Source organism: Sparus aurata, chromosome 19 (genome assembly GCF_900880675.1).
Source record: "Sparus aurata chromosome 19, fSpaAur1.1, whole genome shotgun sequence".
Classification (NCBI taxonomy): Eukaryota; Metazoa; Chordata; class Actinopteri; order Spariformes; family Sparidae; genus Sparus; species Sparus aurata.
The window spans coordinates 27,493,160-27,519,188 of record NC_044205.1 but is presented as its reverse complement, the minus strand read 5'-3'; the positions used below and the strand labels follow the sequence as shown (position 1 = coordinate 27,519,188).

The window sequence follows — 26,029 nt, the reverse complement described above, 5'->3', positions numbered from 1 at the left end:
CGGTTCTTGTGGACCTTGACACTTTCCTGTTGTCTCGCCGGACTCAGATACAGAACTTGTTGCACCATTACATGTATTTTTCTTGGATAAACTGGTCCAGGGACGTCTGAATTGACTCTGACATCTCCCTGCTGATGTTAATGTTGAGTTCAAGATCGTTGCTGGAGTTCGTGTTATTTGAATGCCATGACTGACTGCTCGTGTCCGTGTATATTATTTTTAGTGAACTGGTTGATGTGTTGATTGTTTTGGTGATGAATAGTTTCCCAGAGCTCATTCTGTCTGACCAATTGTCCTAAATCCAACCTGATGATGTCACCTGAGGCTCTGGAACCAGCGAGTCCAGTCAGAACTTCGTCCCTCACCGTCCAGATGCCGGACGCTCCGCCTCTTTGTTTGTGCTCGCTCAAACAGGCTAACGTAGTTTAAAGTCAGCGGTAAACGCCGTCACACACGTGCTGCAGCTGCAAACATGCAGGAACGTCTGACAGAACACGTGGAGCCTCGTTTCCCCTCTCAGCTCGTCCTCACAGACTCCAGGACGTCTGAATTATTCACTGTACCCCCCAAATATGTAATGAATTCTCTTATTAGAGACGTCACTTTTCAGATTCCATGAATCACTGCACGACCTCCAGGGTGTGTGTGTGTGTGTGTGTGTGTGTGTGTGTGTGTGTGTGTGTGTGTGTGTGTGTGTGTGTGTGTGTCTCTCGTTGGCAGATGGTGTTTAATCTTCTCCGGCCATCTGGACCGACTTTCTCTGGCGTCTTTTAAACGCCCACACACACACACACACACACACAAACACATGGCACTCCTCTCTCTTATTCAACATGCTCAGGTGTGTGTCTGTGTGTGTGTGTGTGTGTGTGTGTGTGTGTGTGTGTGTGTATGGGATTAGACAGTTGAGACGTTCCGTGGAAACTCATCCACTTGTGATTTAAATGGTCTGAACCTCTGAACCTGGAACAAGAAGCAGTAAACTCTGTTAGTCTCTCTCTCTCTCTCTTTGTGTGTTTGTGTGTTGTGTGTGTTTGTAGTGTGTGTGTGTGGTGTGTGTTAAATCCAGACAAGGGCATTATAACAAAAGGAGTCAGTTTGGGACATGCTGTTAGTTCCCGTTCTGTAAAAGGAACTATTTTTACGTTGGGTTCGGCACTTAGCGGTAATTTGTCTGTGGTCATCCTTGTGTGTTTGTGTGTGCGTGTTTGTGTGTGCGTGTGTGAGGGAGGGAGGAAGTGTGTGCGCTCAGGCCTAAACACCTAAAATGGAAACCTCCGCCCCACCCACACTGGCTAGAGTGGTTATTGATGGATGCAGAGAGAGCGAGAGAAAGAGGAAATATTGATTGATAGGAAGAGGCACACAGCGAGGGAGGGAAAGTGTGTGTGTGTGTGTGTGTGTGTGTGTGTGCGCGTGTGTGTGTGTGTGTGTGTGTGTGCGCGTGTGTGTGTGTGTGTGTGTGGATTAGTGAGAGGAGGCAGATAATAAGCGAACAAGAGAAAGAAGAAGAAGAAAGACTTTTGTGTCCTCTCAGTTTAGCTTGTCAGGATCAGTTGGTACATTCCTCTGTGGTAATGGGCAGGGTGTGTGTGTGTGTGTGTGTGTGTGTGTGTGTGTGTGTGTGTGTGTGTGTGTGTGTGACATCTCTCGGCGTCTCTGTTGTGAACGAGGCATTGTGGGTATTGCCATTGTGAGGTCATGGGGTGATGATGTAATCTGTGTAACCCGGCGCCGCTTTTCCTGAACGCAGCTCTCACTCCAGGAACAGACCAATCACAGAGCAACAGCACACACACACACACACACACACACACACACATTGTTGCACTCATCCTCAACTAAACCCAACAATCCAGTTACCAGTCCAATCTGAAGCACATTGTAGATCCTCCACCCTGCAGGAAACCAGACTTTCTTTCGAGACTAATCAATTTATTCACAAGATATTTGACAGATTAATCAATAATTTAAATATTCGTACATGTGAATCTTTTCTGGTTTCTTTCCTCCTTTGTGACAGTGAATATTTTTGGGGTTGTGGACAAAACAAGACGTCATCTTGGGACATGTTCAGTTTTTTAATACCGTTTTCACTTTTTAACGATGAAACAATTAATCGATTTAAAGGGATATTCTGGTGTAAATTTAATCCATGGTCTAAATCACCGTGAAACTGTGTTAGACTCCCTCTCGAGAGATCAAGTTAGCAGGCCGCTAATTTACGGAGTTTTATCAACCTCAGAAACGACAGCACGACAACAATACACTGCAGTAAATGGATCCAAATATAAACCGCCACCAAAAAGCCACAAATAATGCTCAGAACAGCACCAAACTTCAGCAACAGTACAAATAGGGTCTCAGCACATAGTCCGGGGCATCTAACCTCCGCTAGCTTAGCTGGATTTCTACTGAAAAGCTGACTAAATTTACCACTCTTCTGCAGCAGCTTCCTGTTGACGGGAAGTCCCGACGAGTCGATTACCGAGTGCAGTAGAGTTCCGCGGCTCATGGATGAAAATGTATGATTATGACTCCATGGAAAAGCAATCAAAGTTCATATGTGTCTTACCTGCCAGTTTATAACAGTTATTATCGAGAGCGGACAGGGAAAAGAACGGAATCTAGCATTTCTAACCGCACTCGGTAATCGACGCGTCGGGACTTCCCCGACCCGGAAGCTGATGGAGGAGAGTTGAAATCTGTTTTTAGCTTCACAATAGAAATCCAGCTAAGCTAGCGGAGGTTAGATGCCCCGGACTATGTGCTGAGACCCTATTTGTACTGTTGCTGAAGTTTGGTGCTGTTCTGAGCATTATTTGTGGCTTTTTGGTGGCGGTTTATATTTGGATCCATTTACTGCAGTGTATTGTTGTCGTGCGGTCGTTTCTGAGGTTGATAAAACTCCGTAAATTAGCGGTCTGCTAACTTGATCTCTCGAGAGGGAGTCTAACACAGTTTCACGGTGATTTAGACCATGGATTAAATGTACACTGGAATATCCCTTTAATGGAGGGGATATCAATCAGTTTAATAAACGATGAAAATGATCGTTAGTTGCAGCCTAATTTTAGATATTATGACATTCACGTTTGGTCTGTTATCCTCAGCAACATCCTTTAAAGAAACTCTGAAGCGTTTGTTTTGAACAGGAACACTCTGATTGTGTCGGTGAGGGACTGATGAGCTCCTGCACTGATTGCTTTCTTTAGTTTGAAATCAGCTTCCTGTTGCTGTTGTTGTTGTTGTTGTTTTGGTCAGACAGGAAGTGAGGAGCAAAAGATGCAGCACATGTAGAGATACGATGAAAGAGAAACACCAGTCAGACCAGCGAAGGAGGAAACATGCAGGAAGTCGTCCTTCAAACAGTAAACTATAAATAAACTCCTCACTCGGTTATTTTAAACCTCAAATCTATAGAAACACACTGAGAGTTGAACGTGTGTGTGCTGGGAGAGAGACGAGTAGGGAGTTTCCTCTGGACCGTGAGGAAGAGGAGGAGGAAGAGGGTGATGAAGAGGAGGAGGAGGAGGAGGAGGCTGACAGGGAGTTTCCCAATATGTCACTGCAGGATAGAGAGGAGGAGGAGGAGGAGGAGGAGGAGGAGGAGGAGGAGGAGTGAACCTCCCCCGCTGCAACGACAACCTGACCCCAGCTGGAATTTGGCATGCAGGCTGTAAACCACCTCTCCTCCTCTTCATCACCATCTTCCTCCTCCTCGTCCTCCTTTTCACCGGCTCCTGTGGAATTTCATGTCTGAAGCTCCCCGTTCCTTCCCCTTCTCTTCCCCTCCCTTTCCTCTCCTCCTTTCATTTTGTTTTCTTTTTGATTTTTGCTGTATTCCCTATCCTCTTTATTCTTCCCACCTCAACTTCTTTGCTTTTCTTTCCTGTCTTTTACTGTTGTTTGCTTTTCTCCTCATCTTTCCTTTCCTTATCTTTCCTTTCCTTATCTTTTCTGTCCTTTCTTCCTCTTTCCTGTCCTTTATTGTTTTCTCTTTCGCATATCCTTTCTGTTCTCCTCTCTTCTCCTTACCTCTCTTTTCCACCGCTTACCTCTTCTTTCCTGTCCTTCAATTTCCTTTCCTCCCCGCTTATCAAATTTAATTTCCTCTCCTCTTGTTTCCTCTCCTCTCCTCTCTCCTTTCCTTTCCTTTCCTTTCCTTTCCTTTCCTTTCCTCTCTTCTCCTCTCCTCCCTCTCCTCTCCTCTCCTCTCCTCTCCTCTTGTTTCCTTTCCTTTCCTTCCTTTCCTTTCCTCTTCCTCTCCTCTCCTCTCCTCTCCTCTTGTTTCCTCTCCTCTCCTCTCCCCTTGTTTCCTTTCCTTTCCTCTCCTCTCCTCTCCTCTCCTCTCCTCTCTTGTTTCCTTCCTTTCCTCTCCTCTCCTCTCCTCTCCTCTCCTCTTGTTTCCTTTCCTTTCCTCTCCTCTCCTCTCCTCTCCTCTCCTTTCCTCTCCTCCTCCCTCCCTTGTTCCTTTCCTTTCTCTCTCTCTCTCTCTCCTGTCCTCTCCTCTCCTCTTGTTTCCTCTCCTCTCCTCTCCTCTCCTCTTGTTTCCTCTCCTCTCCTCTCCTCTTGATTCCTTTCCTTTCCTTTCCTTTCCTCTCCTTTCCTTTCCTTCCTCTCCTCTTGTTTTCCTTTCTCTCCTCTTTCCTTTCCTCTCCTCCCCTCTCCTCTCCTCCCCTCTCCTCTCCTCTCCTCTTTCCTCTCCTCCCTCCCCTCTCCTCCTCTCCTCTTTCCTCTCCTCCCCTCCCCTCTCCTCCCCTCTCCTCTTTCCTCTCCTCCCCTCTCCTCTCCTCCTCCCCTCCCCTCCTCTCCTCTCCTTTCCTTTCCTCTGCAACATTTCCAGTTTAATTGTGGTTTTGTCTTCATTAGTTACGAGTGTTACGAGATGATGCATTAAAGGACCTGTGGGAAATCACAGTGTCATGGCTCAGGGGCTGCTCATAACACTATTTGCAACATTTATTAAAACATCACAAACATGAACAAACAAGCACCAGAGAAGAAGAAGAAGTTTAAAGTTTGTCATGTCCGCTGGCTTCCTGTCTGTCCCAGCGCTGACACGGCCTCCAAGGACAGATGTGTGCCTTCCTGTGCAGATGTTGTTACCAGGGAAACAATGACAGGACATGCTTTAGTCGCCATGATGAACAGCTGGAGGGTCTTCCTGTGCGTGTGTGTGTGTGAGTGTGTGTGTGTGCGTGTGTGTGTGTGTGTGTGTGTGTGTGTGTGTGTGTGTGTGTGTGTTTCCCCCGGGCGCTCTGGGCTGTGACGAGTTCGTCAGTTAATCAGTTTGAGCGGCGCTGTGACAGGAGAGGAGCACCATGAAGACGTTGTTATTTCACGTCAGGAACAGGCAGTTTCAGGTACACACACACACAGACACACACACACACACACACACACACACACACACACACAGAGATACAGACTGTTTTTACAGATTGTCGTTTGCTGGCTGTCGGCGTTCGTTTCATCGGTTGTGACTCACACAGACTCTTTGGCTTTCTCATACTCTCAGTCTGTTAATATTGTTTTTGGTGTCTCTACATGTGTGTGTTAGTGTGTGTGCGTATGTGTGTGTGTTAGTGTGTGTGCGTATGTGTGTGTGTCAGTGTGTGTGTGTCGGAGTGTTGTTAGCAGACACAACTTTGCTTTGGCAATAGAGTAAAAATAATCTTGTTTTAACCCTTTGAACCCCTCGTCTGCTCGGAGGACATACTGCATATTACCATTTGTAGCATAAGCTAGGCTAATGAGAATTAGCATCACATAGCATTTAAGTGGTGCTGTGCAGGTTCAGGGACAGTTTTAATGATACCAAACAAATGTGATGACATAGAAGATCCTGATGCATCTCATCTCTTGGTCGGTTTAGTTTGTGTAGATGTTGATAGAGCTGGAATGGTTTGTTGATTAATCAGTGTTCGTTAAATAATTGATCAGTTCCTGGAGGAATAAACACTCAGAGATGATTTTTTTAACTTCTGGGATTAAAAAGTGGATTCATCTTCACTCTTGTTTATCAACCTGAATGCAGCAGTGATTTCTTTATTCTGATAGAAGATTTTGGTTCAACGATGTTCATGAGATGAGATTAATAAAGTCAGATGTTTACATAAAGACGAATGTAATTCCTCGTTGAATATTTGAACTCTTTCAGCTCGAGTTTGATCTGCATCCTTTCCTGAAGATGGATATCTGTTGTCAACACTTTGCAGTTTTTGCTGTTGTTATGTTAAGTCACCTTGGTGGGCGTGTGCAGAAAGAACGCCGCCATGAAAATAGTCAGATTATATTGTTTACATGGGACAGTTTCTGAAAAGGTTTCAACTACCGCTTTACAACCAACCGTGGAACGTTTTTATTCTGTTCAGGCTTTTATATGAATCATAATCTAAATATGAGGCTCCATGTAAAGTCAGATAATGTCTTTACTTTGTGAATGTAACGTTAGAGGGAGGAGAAAGAAGAGAGAGAACCGGAGTCTCTGCTGAGTGCTGAGTTCAGTCAGAGGCTGATCTGAATGGAAGTTTAAGCGACAGGTGAACAAATGAAACACACCTTTACCCCGAGGACACATGTGGACTCCTCTGGTTTGAACACTGTTGGAAGCTTTGGGGATAGTGTGAGTAAAAAAAAATATATATATATATTTTAAAAGAGGTCTTTATATGTTATATCATATCTTTAATAATTTAAAGTTTTTCTCTAATTAAGAGAAGTGCAGCGATTTGAAATGTGATGTAAGGAGAACGAGTGATCATTTATTACTTTTCCCTGTAGTGCAGTGATGTGTGTGTGTGTGTGTGTGTGTGTGTGTGTGTGTGTGTGTGTGTGTGTGTGTGTGAGATGTAATTAAGAGGCTCCCTCGTCCTGATCAGAGCGGCTCGATTGGCAGCAGATGAAGCACTTTGATTTTCTCTAATGAGGGGAGTGAAGACGGAGAGTGGTGGTGCGAGGTAGAGACTGACAGGAAGACGGAGGGAGAGAGAGAGAGACAGAGGCTGTACTGTCTCTCTCCCTCTCTCCCTCCCTCTCTCCCCCCTCTCTCTCTCTCTCTCTCTGTCAGCCCATGTCTCTCGCCCTCTCACTCGCTCTGTCTGGTGTGGATCTGGAATGACTCGCTGCTCTTTGTCAGCGTCAGATATTGATTAAAAGCTCCACCTTCATCAAAGTATTATATCCCAATACTGATACATATTGTGATGTCGTGCAATTTATGAAAAAAACTGTTAAAAACCTTATTAACTGTAACTCTGACCCTGAAAATCACCATGACACATGAAGGAAGTTAGTTGTTGTTTCACTCAGTTACAGTCTTGTCTGTGTGATTCTGGTGGACGGCAGTTTTTTAGCCTCTAATTAGAGCTGCGATAATTAGCCACTTAATCAATTATTTGTCAGCTATTCCATTAAAACAGCAATTAATCATTTTCCAAAAGAGATTCTCTGGTTCCAGCTTCTTAATTGTGGATATTTTCTGGCTCCTCTGTGACAGTAAACTGAGTATCTTCGGGTTGTGGACGTCACTTTGTGCTTCGGGGAAACACTGACCGACATTCTTTCACAACTTTCTGAGAAATTTGATTGAAAGATAAGTCAGCTTTGAAAATAGCTGCCCTACGTCCAATTTCAAAGTTCCTAGGAAACAGTTTGTGGATGATATTTACTCAAGCGTGGTTTTGTGGTAGGCAGCTACGAGGTCCCTCAATGTCAGAGGACATTGATTGGTCTTTACAGTGGCCATTAGCATCGACTGTGTTTGAAATGTTGTCAATATGTGTGATGTGTGAACACTGTCCTCGTGCAGGGTGCTGCTCTGTTTGTGTGTTAGCGCTGTTAGCTCTACTTTAAAGGCAGCTACATGTGCACAGCTTAGAGTCAGAGTCAAATGTCTCTACGGCAACAATAAAGTACAACTTATCGTATTGTATCGTATCGTATCCTATCCTATTGTATCGTATCGTATCCTATTGTATCCTATCGTATCTTATCGAATCCTTTTGTATTGTATCGTATCCTATTGTATCCTATCGTATCGTATCCTATTGTATCCTATCGTATCGTATCCTATTGTATCCTATCGTATCGTATCCTATTGTATCCTATCCTATCGTATCGTATCCTATTGTATCGTATCGTATCGCATCCTATTGTATCCTATCCTATCGTATCGTATCCTATTGTATCGTATCGTATCGTATCCTATTGTATCGTATCGTATCGTATCCTATTGTATCGTATTGTATCGTATCGTATCGTATCGTATCCTATTGTATCGTATCGTATCGTATCCTATTGTATCCTATCGTATCGTATCGTATCGTATCGTATCCTATTGTATCCTATCGTATCGTATCGTATCCTGTTGTATCGTATCGTATCGTATCCTATTGTATCGTATCGTATCCTATTGTATCGTATCCTATTGTATCGTATCGTATCGTATTGTATCGTATCGTATCCTATTGTATCGTATCCTATTGTATCGTATCGTATCGTATTGTATCCTATTGTATCGTATCGTATCCTATTGTATCGTATCGTATCCTATTGTATCGTATCCTATTGTATCGTATCGTATCGTATTGTATCCTATTGTATCGTATCGTATTGTATCCTATCGTATCGTATCCTGTTGTATCCTATCGTATCGTATCGTATCGTATTCAGCCATTCAGCTATGGCCAAACTGAAGGTTCCCAGTGAACAACACACCCTCCGAGAAGATGGAGGCTCGTTAGCATCAGAGCTAACTGAGCTTACTAGGTAACAGCAGCTATATTGAGCACAGTTAGCAATCACTTTAGCAGCAAAACAACCTGTTTTTGTCCTTCAAGAAACTTTATTAATCACCTCAGTACTTTAACCGGCCTCTGTTGTTTTTTTGGAGGAGTTAGCGGTTACGTTAGCAACACATAATGCTATCTGTCCTGACCTGGTCCCCCAGAAAATACTTTGCTGTGGTGGCATCCTTCTTTTTTAACATCCATGGAAGCATCATAGAAACTGAGGAAGCATTTATCGTCCCCGAGTGCAGGATGAGTCATCAATATGTTTTTTTAAGCGTTTTCCAAGAAATGACATTGTAAAAGTAAAGCATCGAGTAGGATACATTTAATAAAAATCACTTAGATTTGATTTTTCATGCATGGTTTAAGATATTAACGTTACAAAATCCACCACATGCAGTTTGTGTTTGATTCCAGACCGACGGCGTGACCTCAGTGACCCGATGTGGTCGGCTGCCAATCAGAAGCCGGAATCAGAGACGGCTTTGTTGTTGCAGTCGGGAACAAAACATAAAAACTAAACAGCTGTCAGTCTTCCAGCATCATCCTCCCTCTTTAATACTCTATTTCATCTCCATCCTCCTGAATCCCTTCAGTCGTTTACCTCTGTGCACTTCATGGTGGATCAGTTAACAGCAGAAGGACACACACACACACACACACACACACACACACACACACCTTCATCTGCTGGCACTGAGACTGTGTGTGTGTGTGTGTGTGTGTGTGTGTGTGTGCAGGGCTGTGATTGAGGATCTTGTCTTGCCAGCTCCTGAATAAATGATGATGTCCTCCCTCTGCTCCTCCTCATCTATTCTTAATGCTCCCTCGCTCTCTCGCTCTCTTTGTACTATAAAGTTCGGCCTCTGCTGTAAATCAGATCCTCCTCGCCTCCATCACTTATCCTCCTACATCTTCTCCTTTTCTTTCTGTTGTCTCATAGATTTCTTATATGTTTCTGTCTTCTTGTATCCCGCTGTTTCTCTCCACCTTCCTTGCGCCTTGGAAAACCATAAAAACGAGGATATAAATCTACGTTTTGAGCTAAATGAAAGCGAAAAGTAATGAGATGAAGAGAAAGTTTTGCTGCGAGACGATAAACATTCGTCAGGCGTCATAGATTCCACTGTTCGTACAGTAGGAGGCTGTAATATTGTTGATTTTGCAGATCAGCAGTGCGACTTTAAGGCCCTCGCTGCTGGAATATTACAGTTTTTTTTTTACAGCTATTAACATCTCTGCATGCGCTGCCTGTTCAGTCTGTGTGAATCAGTTGTAATCAGAGACGCTGCACTACACTTCCCAGGGATCAGCTGTCAGTCACCGTGTGGGTGTCCGTGACGTCGGCTTCCTTCAGATTCTCTGTTGATGCGGGTTGAATTTCTGTAGGTGGAGCTCTTTTCTTCTCTTCAGTCCTGGAGTCTGAAGAATCCAGCCGTGTGTGTGTGTGTGTGTGTGTGTGTGTGTGAGCTCATAAACTCTTGATATTTAGCGTGCAGAGTTTGAAATGTTCGGCAGCGTCAGATGATCTGAAATACTTTTATGAAAACGTTTTATTGCTGAACCGACTCTCTGATCTCTGACAAGTGACTGTTCGCTGTGAACCTTTGTGTGTGTGTGTGTTATTTGAGCAATGCAAGGCCAGCGGAAATGCACTTTATGCCTCTAACCTGACAAATCCTGAGCGTGCATGTGTGTGCGTGCATGAGTGTGTGCGTGAGTGTGTGTGGTGGCCATCCGGCCTGTTAATTTGATTGCGTAACAGGCTTAGGGGGCGCAGATTGTCTGGAATGGCATCCCGCTCGCTCAATCCGTGATCGCTGCTGCCATGGAGAAGCTTTACACACACACGCACACGCACACACACACACACACACACACACACACACACACACACACACACACACACAGTCATACATTTACATTACATTGAAATTTGAAGCGTTTAGCTGATGCTCTGCCACACAGCGACGCACGCGGAGAGCAACGGTAGAAAAAGCTTCAGATTGCCAGGATTTTCAATGTCACACACACACACACACACACACACACACACACACACACACACACACACACACAGACTATAGGGATAAGAATACATAACAACAGTCTGGTTGGTATTATTACCAAAGTCCCACTTGCATCTATTTTTATTAGCAGAGTTAATAAGGGATATGCAAGTGACGCTGGAAATGTGGCATCACTTTTCTTTCATTTCCTCTCTCTGTCTCACACACACCCTCACACACACACTGACACTTACTATTCATCACTGCAATAAACTCATTCACCTCCAAGTTCTGCTTCCTGTGTTGGGCCGGAGTCTACCACACATTTACAAAAAGAATACCTCTCCAGGAGAGTCGTTTAAAGGAGCACACCAGGGGATCATTCTGCTGATCCGCCTACCATTTTAGAAATATTGTTGTTTAACTCCAACCGTGCGAGTAAATCGTCTGTGTTGTAAAGCAAAAACTCACCATTAATGTGCTCTCATTGTACGTGTACGAGCGACCCGTTGGCCCCTGCAGACCTTCCAGGTTATTGACAATAAAGATTAGGGGTGGGCAAAAATATCGATACGGCAATATATCGCGATACTTTGCCGCCCAATACAATATCGATTTTTCAACTCCAAATATCGATATATCGCCGAAGAGCGACTCTGCTGTGCGGCGGGTGTATTTCTGCAGTAGAGAGAGTGGCTGAGGTCTTTGCAAAATGGATGGCAAGTTAACAACGCCTCCGCAATTTAAAGTTGACGTTTGGAAGCACTTTGGCTTCAAAGTTAAGAGAGATAGCAAGAACAACGAGCGGGACAAAGAGAATATTACTGCCCGGAAATTTCATGGGAATTAATAAAATGGAGAGGCTGTTTTGAATGAAATAGTTTTGACTCAATTTGTCCTCTGATCAATATCATCTGATGTACATATACAGGTACTTGTGTTTTCATCTTAATTTATATCGCAATATCGTGATACGTATCGTATTGTGAGGTTCTTGCCAATACCCGCTCCTAATAAAGATTAGTTTGAAAGCTCAGAGGCTAACAAGGCAGAAGTGTGCAGTCTTGAGTTCTCCGTCTCTGTTCTGTCGTTCATATCGGTCGTGATCGGAGGAGGAAACATCAGCTCAACCAGCCTGGCGTCCATGTTTTCTGTCCATCATCGTGATGCCATGGCATTTTTCAGATGCTCTGTTTGCCAATTAAATGGTACTGTTGTTGGGGAATCGACTTGTGGCTCGGTTTCAACTCTGTGTCAGCTGACCAAGATTTCTGACAAAACTGAAATTCGGCGTACAGAGAGAACGAGACATCAAGTTGTCGCCGTCTAAAAGAAAAGTGCACTGTGTTGATTGTTGGTTCCCTGCAGCAGCCACAGCTGATGTTAGCACGCCTGCAGCCGGTGCTGCGCTTGTTACGGAGCGCTGAAGCCTCCAACAAGACCAACGAGGCATCAACAACTTCATCTACACCTTTACGTAAATATTTAACCAGCTGGAGAAGTTAACTGGGCTTTATTTCACTGTCCCTGTTGATGTTCTCTGAGCATTTTTGAAAACTGACTGCGTTTTATGAACATGCTGTTGAGTACGATAAAACTGTAGATGAGGGTTTGTAGTTTTTTGAAGTTCTGTCTTCTGCCTGAGAATCACAATGCTAAACATTAAATTTCACCAGTTGAATCAACCTGCAGGCTGTCCGACATGCTACAAAGTGAATTTACCTCTTTGTGTGTCTACATAATGAATAGTAAACAGTCTCTGTGTGTTTTTATTTCAGGCGTTCAGCAGCTACAATTTAAATCGAAGTTGTATAATAAAGTATTCTGTATCTTATCCATAGTTTGGAGCTGTTTGCTGTAAATGCATCAGGACTTTGTGCACACTGGTGTGAACAGCTGCCAGTTAATGAGCCGCCGGCTTATCAGAGCTGTTTGTTGACAGTAAATCTGTGTTTAATCAAAACGAAGGAGACACACGAGCTCAGTAGAGCTGAAGAAGAGATGTTTCTCTTTATGTCTATGTAAGAAAAATACTGATTCATCAGTAGTTGTGGTTCTGTGTGTTCGGCCCGGTCCACCTTGTTTTGTCCTCGCTGGTGTGTGTGTGTGTGTGTGTGTGTGTGTGTGTGTGTGTGTGTGTGTGTGTGTGTGTGTGTGTGTGTGTGTGTGGAAACCAGTGCACACTCAGCGAAGGCGACAACAGGTGGAGGTAATATAAGAAATGTCACGCATCCTGTCGACGGCCCGCACTGCATTGTGTACATTGTGTTTCTGTGTGTGTGTGTGGGAGGGGTGTGCGTGACAGGTGGAGGATTTCGGGTGTCTGCGTCCACGTTGTGTCTCTGTTGGAGTGTGTTGGAGTGTGTTGGAGTGTGTTGGCTGTGGGTCTGAGGATTTTTATTTTGTGTGTGTGTGTGTGTGTGTGTGTGTGTGTGTGTGTGCGTCACTGCTTGTCGCTCATGCGTCAGCTTGTGTTTGTCGGGTTTATGTGCATATATCTGTGTCACAGTGTGTCTCTGGTACCTGTGTGTGTGTGTGTGTGTGTGTGTGTGTGTGTGTGTGTGTGTGTGTGTGTGTTTGTTGTCGGATAACAAAGAAGAGGAACATCAACTAACAGCGCTCACACAGTGTGTGATGACGGAGGTTGTGCACCAATTACTTACACGATATTTGCAGATTTAAACAGCTTGTGGTCAGAAAAGATTTTCTGAGTAACTCAGCTAATTCAGGATGATTCATTAAAGGATCAGTTCACCCAAAAGCACATTTTTTCCCGTGACAGGCTTTGGCAATTAATAAATAAGTCAGGAAACAAACGAAGGACTTTATGTCAGATGTTTCAAGTCTTCCATGTGACGACATTCACGATTATCCTGAGAATCGTCCAAAGAGACACTTGCAGCTTTTCCTCCAGACGTTCAGTTAAACACACTGACTCTCAGATTGATTGATGTTTTTGACTAACATGTGGAAAGTGTGAAATCAGCAGCTGGAGTTTTTCTCCTCGTGGTGTTTGCTGGTTGGTCGGCGGGTTATGTGACTGTGACTGAGTAATGGGGGATCTCCAGGACACCTGATGGAAACACAGGGTGGAAGGTTACAGCTGCCTGTTGGGTGGGAGGGGGGAGACAGGGGGGAGATCCCACTTCCTATCCCGATTTGGATCCTCCCTCCCCTCCTCTCACTCTGGGTATCCCCTTCACACTGACTCACTTACACGTCTTCCCATCTCAGTCCGAGTCATTCGCAGCCACACTGTTGCTGCAGACAACAACTCCAAACCTCTCGGTTCACTTGGTGATGACACACTGCACGACAGAGGCGAAGGCGGCGTGTCCAGGCGCCGTCGTCGGCCTCGTCAGGGCGCTGAGGAGTCGGCTGAAGGCGCTGCGGCGTCTTCTGCTGCTCGCCGGGACGGACGGCAGCCGCCGCCGACAGGCCCGGACTTTTGACGGCAGCTTCTGGGAGCGACCCGGGCTGTTAAAGAGGGAGAATGGGGGGACAGTGTTAGGCTGCTGTGGACCAGAACGCTCCAGTCTGACTGTGAGTAGTCCTGAGTGTGTCAGGTCACCTTCAGGTAGATCTACGTGTGTGTGTGTGTGTGTGTGTGTTTGTGTGTGTGAACACCGAGCAACAGGACACATTTATCTCTGTTGACTTACAGGAATAGTTCCAACAATATTTACTGTTCTCACGGCAGTTATAACACACAACACTGATAATGAGCTGAGGGAGTTCTGAGTGCCGACATGTGGCTGAAAACGTGTTCTGCTTTTTTGATATTTGATGTTGTTGGTGGCTGAGGATGAAAGAAGAAGGACTTATACTTGCTTACTATGCTTTGTACATATTGTTACCTTTCGTTATGTTTGTTTTCAGCATGAAGTGATCAGAACTCTAATTCTCAGACTAGTGAGGTGATTATATGAAAAGGTAAAATACTGTAACGATATCCAAAGAAAAGTAACTAACTTCAGGATGAAACAGCGCTGTGATGGTGAAGCTTGGAGGTGAGGGCAGCCTCACTGAAGAGTGCAAAACAAACACCCGTCTGGCTACGTCGTGCTCGTAGAGAATAGTGATGGCTTTAATGTTGGGGTGAGCATCAGAACAGGAAGTCCCAAACAGGACCTGCAGCTTCGTGCTGCTGAGGTGTTTGAGTCGATCTCACTCTGCTGTGGTCGCTGATCAGATCAGATGATACTGCGCAGCTCATTCAGAAACCAAACGGCACACGGTTTATTCTGAAAACCAGCAGATTTGATTGTTTTAAAAATCATTTCTGGACTGAAAAGGAATCATATAAACAGTAGACCTGAGATATCCACCTTCAGACTGACTCTACTGTTCAGGGACAGCTGGTTCGTCTTCATAAAATAATACATAAGTAGACGTTTTGTTCTTTGAGCTGTCAAAAGTTTGCAGTTTCGATCTTCCTCGACAGCAGCAGCTGCGGGTGTTTGACCTGATTGCATCGTGGAAAGATGTCTCCACCTCACTGCTGTTTGTCTGCTGACTCACTGTGTTACAAATATTATAATTCCACCTAAATACGGCTGAACACACTTCCCTGTTCTTCATAAATTCTTCAGAAGAAGAAAATCTCCCTGCAGCAGCAGCCACACACACGCCGACTCGTGTAGATTCCCTCGTCTCACTGCAGGTTAAAAAACGTGTGCTGAGTTTGTGTTAATCTGATACGACGGCTGTAATGTGTCCGTCGGGGAGGTCTGCTGCTGCCGCCTAACAACATCATCCTGATTCACTCCGCTCATGAGACCTCTTAATTAGATCTGATGGTGGACAGATGATGCAAAGTGCTGCTGCGCCGCGTCCTCGCCAGCTGTTACTGATGGACGGGTCACATTTCAACACACATCACAAAGAAACAGTTGATTACTTTCATGAATACAGTCGTTTTTTATTGCAAGTTTCCTGAAATTGTCGGTTAAAATGTGCAAAAGAGGTATTATTGAATCTCCAGAACGTAAATCTGAACGATGATTGAGCCACGTTCTGATTCATTTTGCCAACAATGCTTTCAACAACGGAAGAGTTAGAATTCTCAGTATTATGACAAAACTAGCTAGAAAAATTGTATTTCCTGCGAAAATACAGTGTGAATGCCAAAGGCTGAGGCGAATTCGGAAATCTGCTGAATGTACTGCCGACAATGCATAAAACTATAAGGTTGAATGGTCGGGAATTTGCAGAAAAAGCTGAATTTTTCAAAAGCTGAAAAGGCTTAAAATTAATAGGTTGAATGGGCTAACAAAGCTGAACATTTTGATAGAAGAACAGTTTCTCTCGCTGAACATAAAGCTGAATGTTTGAAAAAGATGAAAAGAATAGAAAGCTGCAAATCTATAAGCTGAAAGAGCTTAAAAGGGTGAACATTGTAATAGCTGAACATGAAGCTGAATGTTTGAAGGCAGTTGTTGAAAAGGCGGAAAGAGGAATATCTGAAAAAGCTGAAAAGCTGTAGAGTAAGAGGGATGAAAGAGCCTAAAAATGTGAAAAAAGGCTGAAAAAGCTGAAAAGCTGAAGAGTAAGAGGGCAGAAAGAGCTAAAAAACGGGAAAAAAGGCTGAAAAAGCTGAAAAGCTGAAGAGTAAGAGGGCTGAAAGAGCCTAAAAACGCGAAAAAAGGCTGGAAAAGCTGAAGAGTAAGAGGACAGAAAGAGCTTAAAAACTTGAAAAAAGGCTGAAAGAGCTGAAAAGCTGAAGAGTAAGAGAGCTGAAAGAGCCTAAAAACGTGAAAAAAGGCTGAAAAGCTGTAGAGTAAGAGGGCTGAAAGACCCTAAAAATGTGAAAAAAGGCTGAAAAAGCTAAAAACGTGAAAAAAGGCTGAAAAAGCTGTAAAGCTGTAAAGTAAGAGGGCTGAAAGACCCTAAAAATGTGAAAAAAGGCTGGAAAAGCTGTAGAGTAAGCGGGCTGAAAGAGCTTAAAATGGCTGCACAGATGCTGGAGCAGTAGCAGAGCCAAAGATGAAAATGTCCCCATGCTTTCAACAATGGAAAAGTTTGAATTATCAGTATCGTGACAAAACTAATGAGCCGACATGAACAAGAAGTCCTCGAAGTTAACAGAGAAAAGATCAATCTGACTGAAATCTAACCCGAGACTGGAGAACTGCTCCCGGACAAACCGGTCGAGCTCCGTCTGCTGATGGAGCTGATATGATGTGATCAGAAGCTGCAGAACAGAATCTCAGCTGAGCTTTAAATGACGTGTCGGCTGCTGTTGGTCGAGATAAAGAACAAACCTGGAATCTCAGCGAGTCTCTTCATTACACGAGAGGAGACCGAGGAACAGGTTGTGTGTGCTGCTCTGCACAATTGAGATGGAAATAACAGATAACAGGGACAATAACAGGTTAGAGGGGCAGGTGAAGTGTGTGTGGACGCATGCAGGTGTGCACGTTATTGTGTGTGTGTGTGTGTGTGTGTGTGTGTGTGTGTGTGTGTGCGTACATGCATGTGTGTGTGTGTGTGTGTGTGTGTGTGTCTGTCTTCAGAGCACAGGTGCAGGGGTTGCAGTTTTAATCCTGTGATTAAGAGGTGCTACATGAGCATCCTGTTGCCTCGGCTCTGATCCTCCATCTGTGTTCTGACTCACACACACACACACACACACACACACACACACACACACACACACACACAAATGTCAACAATCCCAAACTCGTCAGCATTTCAAACATTTCACAATCTATTTTTTCGCGGACAGTCAGCAGCAGCGTCCAAACCTTTTTGTTCGTTTATCGGCTGTTCGTCTGCGATCCGCTCAGTCTGGACGAGGAATCTCATTTACATACGGCGCTGTGATGTTTCCACGCCTGCCGCTGATTACATGCAGCGTTAATCTCGTGTTTTCGCGTGCATGCGTGGCTGAGAATATACCTGAAGTGATTCTTCTTTCAACACCTCGGAGAGATGAGAACATGTGTCTCTGCTAATTAAAGCTTCCGGCTTTTATTTCACAAAACAAAGCTCTAAAAAGTATAACAGATGAAATTTGCAAGTTTTTACTGAAATATTTTTCCATTTTCTTCTACTTTATACTTCTTCTCTGCTGTATTTCAGAGGGTTAAACTTAATCCTGCAATATCCAAATCGCAGAAGTTGCAATTTTAGATAAAACGTTGAATGTTTGAGAAATGACAATGAAAATGTCTCATCGTCATGATTTTGATGTTCAAAGAAAAGCTAAATTGATCATTCCAAATGATCGTGAACTGCATCAATCTTTAACCTGCAAAACTAACTGATTATCAGGGCCGATATTCAGCTTTTTATTTATCTATTTTCATTTTAATATGAACTTCTTTGGCTCTGATGCATCTTCCTCTCTCTCTCTGTTGTCTCACATCACACAACACTGAATATTCTGAATCTGCAAAGTTAACTATCGGCTGAAGTCGTCAAACTAATCTAGTGAAGAGAAAGTTTAAAGTGGCAGAAAATGAACCTGCTGAAATCAGAGAGTAAAATGAATGGACACAGAACAGCACATTTACTCCAATGATCCCTCAAATGAGGTGATCAGACACTCAAAGATCTGCGATGGAGGCCGGATATATTTTTACAGCTTCACAATAGATTTATTGTCTACAGTGACTTCAGTGAACTGAACCAGGAAACTGAAAACATCGTCAGTTGATCCCTAATCATAACAACTCCAGTATGATTTTATTTTACTACATTATGCAGCCCTGTTGAGCAGTGATGGAGTCAGATGAGACGCACCAGTAATCTAATATATGTTAATAAACTGTAGCCTGAGTTATACAGAGTCGCCCTTTAAGTCTGCTGTATAATTAAGGCTGCAATCACAATTTAGATTTATTCTTTTAAATGTTAATATGTAGCACTTTTTGGCCGTATTGTGGTTTCGATGATATTTAGATTTATAGTGCAGCTTTCTGTACTTTGACTGACGTCAGGCTGGACTCAGTTTATAGTGAGGTATTAGTACTTTTACTCAATTAAAGTATCCGAGTAGTTCCTCCACATGTGGCTGCAGCCCCTCCCACTCCAGCCTGTGACCTATAATAAGGAAGACAGAGAAGAAGAGAGAGAGGTGCAAACCGGAGAGGAGAGGTGAGAACGGTTCAAATAAAGATAGAAGAAGTGAGGAAGTAGGAGGGAACGAGGGAGGAGAGGAGGGAGGGAAGGAGGGAGGGAGGGAGGAGAGGATCTCTCTGAGGGAGAGAGAGGAAGAAGTGTCAGGGACGAGCAGAAGCCGGCTCCATCCTGCAGCCTGGCAGTCGAAGCGCAGGAGCATGTTAGCGCCGCAGAGCCTCATCCGCAGCCGGGACTACAGGACCCATCATGCACTGGGACACCAGACAGCCAGCAGGTCACCCACCTGGGAAGCACAGGTACGGAAGGAAGGAAGGAGGGAAGGAGGGAGGGAGTTTTGAAGGAGGGAGAAAGACACAGAAAGAGGATGGTTTGGGAAGTGCAGAGCAGAGAGGATGATGGGAAATCAGGGAGAGGACGGCAACGGGAGGAAGTGCAGCCTGGATGTTTGTTTACCTGTTTAATGCATCAATATCCTGAGAACGCAAAGGAAGAGCGAGCCGGGACGAAGTAGAAGGAGTTCGAAGGAGGGATGGTGTCTCACACACACACACACACACACACACACACATAAACACACACACACACACACACACACACACACACACACACACACACACACACACACACACACACACACTCAGTATGGGATCATTAGTCACTCAGCTACAGCAGGGAGCAGGTATCGGGGGTGGCTCCATGACAACTGTGCATCTGTGTGTGTGTGTGTGTGTGTGTGTGTGTGTGTGTGTGTGTGTGTGTGTGTGTGCGTGTGTGTGTGTGTGTTGTAGTTTCCCACCGAGCAGATGACGAACATTCGGGAAGCCTGTTCAACCTGTTGTGTGATTCACTGACGTGTGAAGGAAAACACGTCTTTTTTAAAAAACATTTATTTATATACTACATTTCCCAGAATGCATTTCACAAAACAGCCCATGCCTGAACCTGCTTCACTCAGCTGTTGTTGTTTTTGTGTTGTAGCGTAGTCGAGAGAAAGTGTAGGTGCTCAGAAATACATCAGACTTCAAACTTAACAGACCTCACCTGTGCTGTGGCTCACTGCTTGCAATGCATTCTGGTCTATTGAGGCTAAAAATGGGTCCAACAAATTGGTTTGTTATTACTAAAGTTGGGACAGTTGCTAAGTGACCTCTCATTGGTGGATTTAAAGGCACAAACTAAGTTTTCAAACTCTTTCTTTACTTGCATGAGTTGATTGCGTATAATTAGAAATGTCCCGATTTTTTAAAGAAAAGTCGTAAAGAAACTAACGATCGAACACAAGGACGTGTAGTTCTCCCTTCAAAGCAAAGTGTCAACTGGCTTTAGATAGAATAAGAAAGAGGAGCTGGAGGTCCCGGTCCGCAATCGAGCAAGAGGACAAGTACATCAGAATCTCAACTGGCAGCTTCAATAAATAATATCCAGAAAACACCAGTTTCAAGGAAAATGTTATGATGGACAAAAGAACACAGATCAGAGAGAGGCTGGAAAAAAGTGTTAATGACAGACGAATGGAAGTTTGAGGTGTTTGGATCACAAAGAAAAACATTTGATGAGATGCAGAACAAATTAAAAGATGGTGGAGGAGCGTTTGATGCCATCTGTCAGCTTGGTGGAGGAAATGTGAGACAGTCTGACAGAAGTGCCAACAGTCCACATGTTGTTTCCTCCAGTAGAAGTTCAGATACGTGTGTAAAAGTACTGATTCAGCTTGTTTCCTCCAGTAAAGTAATAGATTACAGGCTCTGACATGTACTCAGAGTATCAGAGTAAAAAGTCTCCCTCTGAAGGACATTTGTGGTCAAAGCTAACTGAAGCTCACGCCATATTTATAGAATTCAAAGACTATTAAAGTTAAAGGTAGAATCAGTAGGATTTGTCCCAGCTGTTCCTGAACGCACCACAGAGACAGTTGATTGTTGAGTCTCATTCCCAGGACGTCAAATAGACACATGTTGGGTTGGTAAAGCGTCCCGAGCAGCAACAAAGAGAGAAAATCAGAAACTCTCTGCAGATACGAGACACTAACACGCCTTTTCTCCACATTCCAGTCTCCCTCTCTGTCTGTTTACGCCTTCTTACGGCTTTTACATCTTTGATGCCAAATAAAAATAATCCATAATTCACCTCAAATGCATCAAACTGAAGTAAAGAGGAGGATAAAGTTCAGATGTTTGTGTTCAGGTGTAAAGAACAGATACCTGAAACGTGTACTGAAGTCCAGCAACATTTTCAGACAATTATGTTAATCTTAACACTGTTGTGTGTTTGTGTGTGTTACAGGATGACGTTCCAATCAAGGAGATCAGCATCACTCACCATGTGAAGGAGGGATCAGAGAAGGCCGACCCGCGACAGTTCGAGCTGCGCAAAGTCCTGGGACAAGGCTCCTTCGGCAAGGTGTGTGTGTGTGTGTGTGTGTGTGTGTGTGTGTGTGTGTGTGTGTGTGAGAGAGTGTGTGTGTGTGTGTGTGTGTGTGTGACACATGTTGACTTATTATCTCATACATCTAGTTTAAACACAGTTGTGACTTTTATTTAATATTTTTTTACTTTTAATTTCATAATTTGACATTTTTATCTCACAATTTTCAACTTTTATTTATATTTTTTTGACTTTTTAAGTAATACTTTTGACTTTCTATTTCTTCATTTTGAATTTATCCCACAATTATGACATTTGTGTTTATATTTTGGAATTTTTTGATGTCATAATTGTGACTTCTTATCTCGTAATTTAGACTTTTTATGCCACAATTATAACTTTTATTTTGTATTTTCGACTTTTTAAGTCACGAATTTGACTTTTTATTTCTTAATTTGGACTTTATGTCACATATTCGTATTTTTATCTCACAATCACGACTTATCTTTTAGATTTTTTGTCTTTTTAAGTGGTGAATTTGACTTTCTGTCTCCTAATTTTTTTATCTCACATTTATGACTTTTGTTTCTATGATTTGGACTTTTTTATCTCCTACTTGTGACCATCGATCCCACAATTAAAATTTCATCTTATATTTTTGCCTTTTTAAGTCATAATGAAATGGGCTTCCGTAAAATAACATCTTTTCAAATCAATTCGGGATTTCGTGTCTATATACCTGTCAGAGCTTTTGTGTGTGTGTGTGTGAGAGAGAGTGTGTGTTTGTGTGTGTGAGAGTGTGTGAGTGTGTGAGAGAGAGTGTGTGAGTGTGTGAGAGAGAGTGTGTGAGTGTGTGTGAGAGAGTGTGTGAGTGTGTGAGAGAGAGTGTGTGAGTGTGTGAACGGGCTCAAGTGTGTGTGTAAGAGTGGGTTTCATTTCCACTCAAATCCCCATCATGTTTCCCTCGTGCCAGTGTTTGAGAGCCCGTTGCCATGGTGACGGCAGGCCGAGGGCCCTTCACACTCGCGCTCAGTATCATCGTCTTTATGAATGAACAATTAGCCTCCCGCTCCAGCTGTGAGTGAGTGTGTGTGTGTGTGTGTGTGTGTTTATATTAATCTACATAAGTGTGATCTAGAAAAGAAAAGGAGCTAACCCAAACAAACAAACTTAGACACAAAACACACAAACACACACTGAACAATCACACGGTACGTTACACTGCTCACACATCAGCGATTGACTTAAGTGTGTGTGTGTGTGTGTGTGTGTGTGTGTGTGTGTGTGCAGGTGTTTCTGGTGAGGAAGATCACGGGTCCAGATGCCGGTCAGCTGTACGCCATGAAAGTCCTGAAGAAAGCGACGCTGAAAGGTACAAACAGAGGCGATGACTGTCTCTGAGACGAAGATGTTTACTTGAAGAATAACCGTATTTATCTTATTTGTTTTGTTTACTCTTATTATATCTACAGTCGGATAGAAAACACACAGATTTGAGCAGCTGTCTGGTTTCATGTGCTGTAATGTGAATGACATGTTTGGGCTCTCAGCAGAGAACCATTCAACTAGTAACCACAATATCACCAGACTCCCTTAAGAAAGTCGTTTGATTTTTAGAGTTGTTGCATGAGGAGAAAAGTCTGAGAAATCTGTGAAACAGCTACGACAAGTTCTAATCCTTCATGCCTCCTTGTTAATTCTGCTTTCATTACAAAACATGAAGTTGTTTGTTTCCCTGTAAAAAGTGTCAGTTTGTCGCAGCATCGTGTCGACTTCTGTGTCTGACCTGCCAACATCTAGCAGCTGTTTGAGCACTCTGTTTACACTGATTTCACCATTTACACTCTATTAATAAAAGAAGATTAACAGTGAACATGTCACATTTAAAAAGTACAGTAAACAGTAACAAAAAAGGGCGACTTCTTCGTCACCTGTGGAGAAAGTCCCCAGACTCCCTTAACAAATCGCTCAATTTTGTGAATTGTAGTGTTAGGAGACACTTTGTAAGCTTTGTGTAACTCTTTCTCTGACACATTATTGATTATTTGGGCTTTCTTGTAAATTCGGCAGCTGTTACATTAAGTTCTTTCTTTCTTTATGTCCCAGTGATGCATGTATTTATTGCATATAGGTGAAAAAAAGGGGGAAAATCAACTATTGAGAGCTGAAATTTTTGCAGAACTTATTTTTAAACACATCAAGTTTTGGATTTTGAATGTTTGCATGGCAGACCTAAAGACTGATGGTTTTGTTTTATAAGCGGCGCCTTTAAAGTTGAGGAGGCAGCTGAAGGTCTCTCGCTCAAGCGTAGTTGTAGAAAATTCTTCACAAGTCGATGGAGGGTGTTGTTTGTTTCTGCTCAGTCGTCATCGCCCAAAATGGAATTTCTCACCTTAACATGAGACCAGATACAAAGAGCTAAAGAGGAGATATACATTCACAAAGTGGTGTCGACTCTAAAGTCATACCCCACCTGGTGGAGGGACATAACACAGCACGCTCCTTTATTTTGTTTCTCTTCTCTTGTGTAATATTTGTTTATTACTTCCCCTTTTCTGTCTTGTTTTCACATTTCTTGTTGCCGAGTTTCTCTCCCTCTCCCCCGGTGATTCAGTTACTCCTCTGCTGTCATCTGGGAGCCAAAATAGAAACCAAATAAGGGCGGCTGTGTTATTTTGGCTTCCCTCTTAAGTGCTTTATCTGGTGATTTATGCCTTTTCCACTCTGTGTGTGTTTCCAGTGCGTGACCGGGTCAGAACCAAGATGGAGCGAGACATCCTGGTGGAGGTCAACCATCCCTTCATCGTCAAGCTGCACTACGGTGAGTCAGCCAATAACAGATGTCCGTGATGAGTCACCGGCCGCGTCGCACCGGGCCAATCAGAACGCATTACTCCTCTTTTGGCGAGCAGCTGACGTCGCAGTGGAAATGTTCCGTGAGCAGGAAACTTCTGGGATCATATCTCAGCTGAAACTTTCTCTCCCTCCTCAGCGTTCCAGACGGAGGGGAAGCTCTACCTGATCCTGGACTTCCTGCGAGGAGGAGACCTCTTCACCCGGCTCTCCAAGGAGGTAACGCCTCGTCATCAGTGACCTCACTGCCGTTTACACACAGAGAACCAAATAAAGTCAAAATCAAGCACGTGAAAGGTTGTTTCTTCACCTTTTAGTCCTCTGCTACTTCAGTCCTCAGGAGAATAACTGCAGCGCTATTTTACTGGAAATACTTTAGAAGCAACGCACATTTCGCAATAATTTAATTCCATTTAGTATTTTGGATTTTTTATGTCATAAATTTGACTTAATAGCCCATAATTATGATCTTTATTTTATATTTTGGACTTTGAATATCATAATTATGAAAGTTTTTACTTTAATTATATTATTATATTTATGACATCACACATTTCTGCTTTAAATGTAGGTAAAAAAACGATTTCTTCAAACTAGTTATGACCCTGTGAGTTATTTGACTACATATCTGTGTGTGTGTGTGTGTGTGTGTGTGTGTGTGTGTCTTGCAGGTAATGTTCACAGAGGAGGATGTAAAGTTTTACCTGGCTGAGCTCGCTCTCGCCCTCGATCACCTTCACAGCCTGGGAATCATTTACAGAGACCTGAAGCCAGAGAAGTATGCACACGCACACACACAGACACACACACACACAGACACACACACACACACACACACACACATGCGTGCTGCATTATAACCGTTTCCTTTAAAATACAATAAAAGCTTTTCTGTTATTTCAGCATCCTGCTCGATGAGGAGGGACACATCAAGCTGACGGGTACGTAATATTACACCTGTGTGTGTGTGTGTGTGTGTGTGTGTGTTACTCGAGCTGCCATAAAGTCTGATAACTGTTTTATCACTGATTTCTGTGTGTGCGTGTGTGTGTTCAGACTTTGGCCTCAGTAAGGAGTCCATAGACCACGAGAACAAGGCGTACTCCTTCTGTGGGACGGTGGAGTACATGGCGCCCGAGGTGGTGAACCGGCGAGGACACACCCACAGCGCCGACTGGTGGTCGTACGGCGTGCTCATGGTGAGAGGACGCCGCTGGGTTAATCATTCCCTCCACGTTCTACATCAATTTATCACAACTCTGGTTGATATTTGACCGGAAACAAGAGTAAGAAGTTTGTAACCCGTCATCTTCGTCGTGTTCTTCCTCTCAGTTCGAGATGCTGACGGGAACGCTGCCGTTTCAAGGCAAAGACCGGAAAGAGACGATGACCATGATCCTCAAGTAAGACACTTTACACCGCCGGTACGCTCTGATCCAATCACCTCCTAACAGCTTTTATTACAGCTCCACTGCACATCAGCCTCAGACTCTCCTCCAGCGAGTCCGCCCGGGGGGGAAGTGGAGGGTTTATTCAAGAGGAGATGAAGTGCAGCACTCAGGAGGAAGAGGAGGAGGAGGAGGAGGAGGAGAGAGAGAGATAAGAGGAGCAGACTCAAGTGTCCTGATGGAAACTCAGAGCAGCGAGGGAGGAGACGCTGAAAGAGAAACGATTCGCAGGAAATATTATCCTGTCCTTCTTCCTCTGACGTCTCTCTTTCACTCTCAGCGTCTGTGGAGGAAAATGCTGAGCGTGCTTTCTGCAGACTGCTGAGTGTGTTTCCTGTGTGTGTGTGTCTGTGTGTGTGTGTGTGTGTGTCATATCGTCGTCTAGTCTTTCAGATACTTTCAGTTTGGACATACAATACTGACAGTTGATAACACTGCAGTTATTCTGTCCTCGGCTTTTATTTTTATTTCATCA

The 26,029-nt window shown here is 43.7% G+C and overlaps 1 protein-coding gene across 4 annotated transcripts in view; it reads left to right on the top strand.

Annotated features, from left to right (window-relative positions):
- Window positions 1–26,029, top strand: part of rps6ka3b (ribosomal protein S6 kinase, polypeptide 3b) — a 54,705-nt gene that overhangs the window by 16,503 nt on the left and 12,173 nt on the right. For 2 of the 4 annotated variants that reach the window (XM_030398118.1, XM_030398119.1), the window contains exons 3-10: window positions 21,173–21,289; window positions 22,544–22,625; window positions 23,994–24,074; window positions 24,246–24,325; window positions 24,778–24,884; window positions 25,010–25,047; window positions 25,163–25,305; window positions 25,439–25,509. In XM_030398118.1, the coding sequence (XP_030253978.1) occupies window positions 21,173–21,289; window positions 22,544–22,625; window positions 23,994–24,074; window positions 24,246–24,325; window positions 24,778–24,884; window positions 25,010–25,047; window positions 25,163–25,305; window positions 25,439–25,509 (719 nt within the window). Of the gene's footprint in view, window positions 1–5,252; window positions 5,367–19,024; window positions 19,186–21,172; window positions 21,290–22,543; window positions 22,626–23,993; window positions 24,075–24,245; window positions 24,326–24,777; window positions 24,885–25,009; window positions 25,048–25,162; window positions 25,306–25,438; window positions 25,510–26,029 lie in introns of those variants that run through there. The other 2 variants (XM_030398121.1, XM_030398120.1) reach the window with 2 other exon arrangements.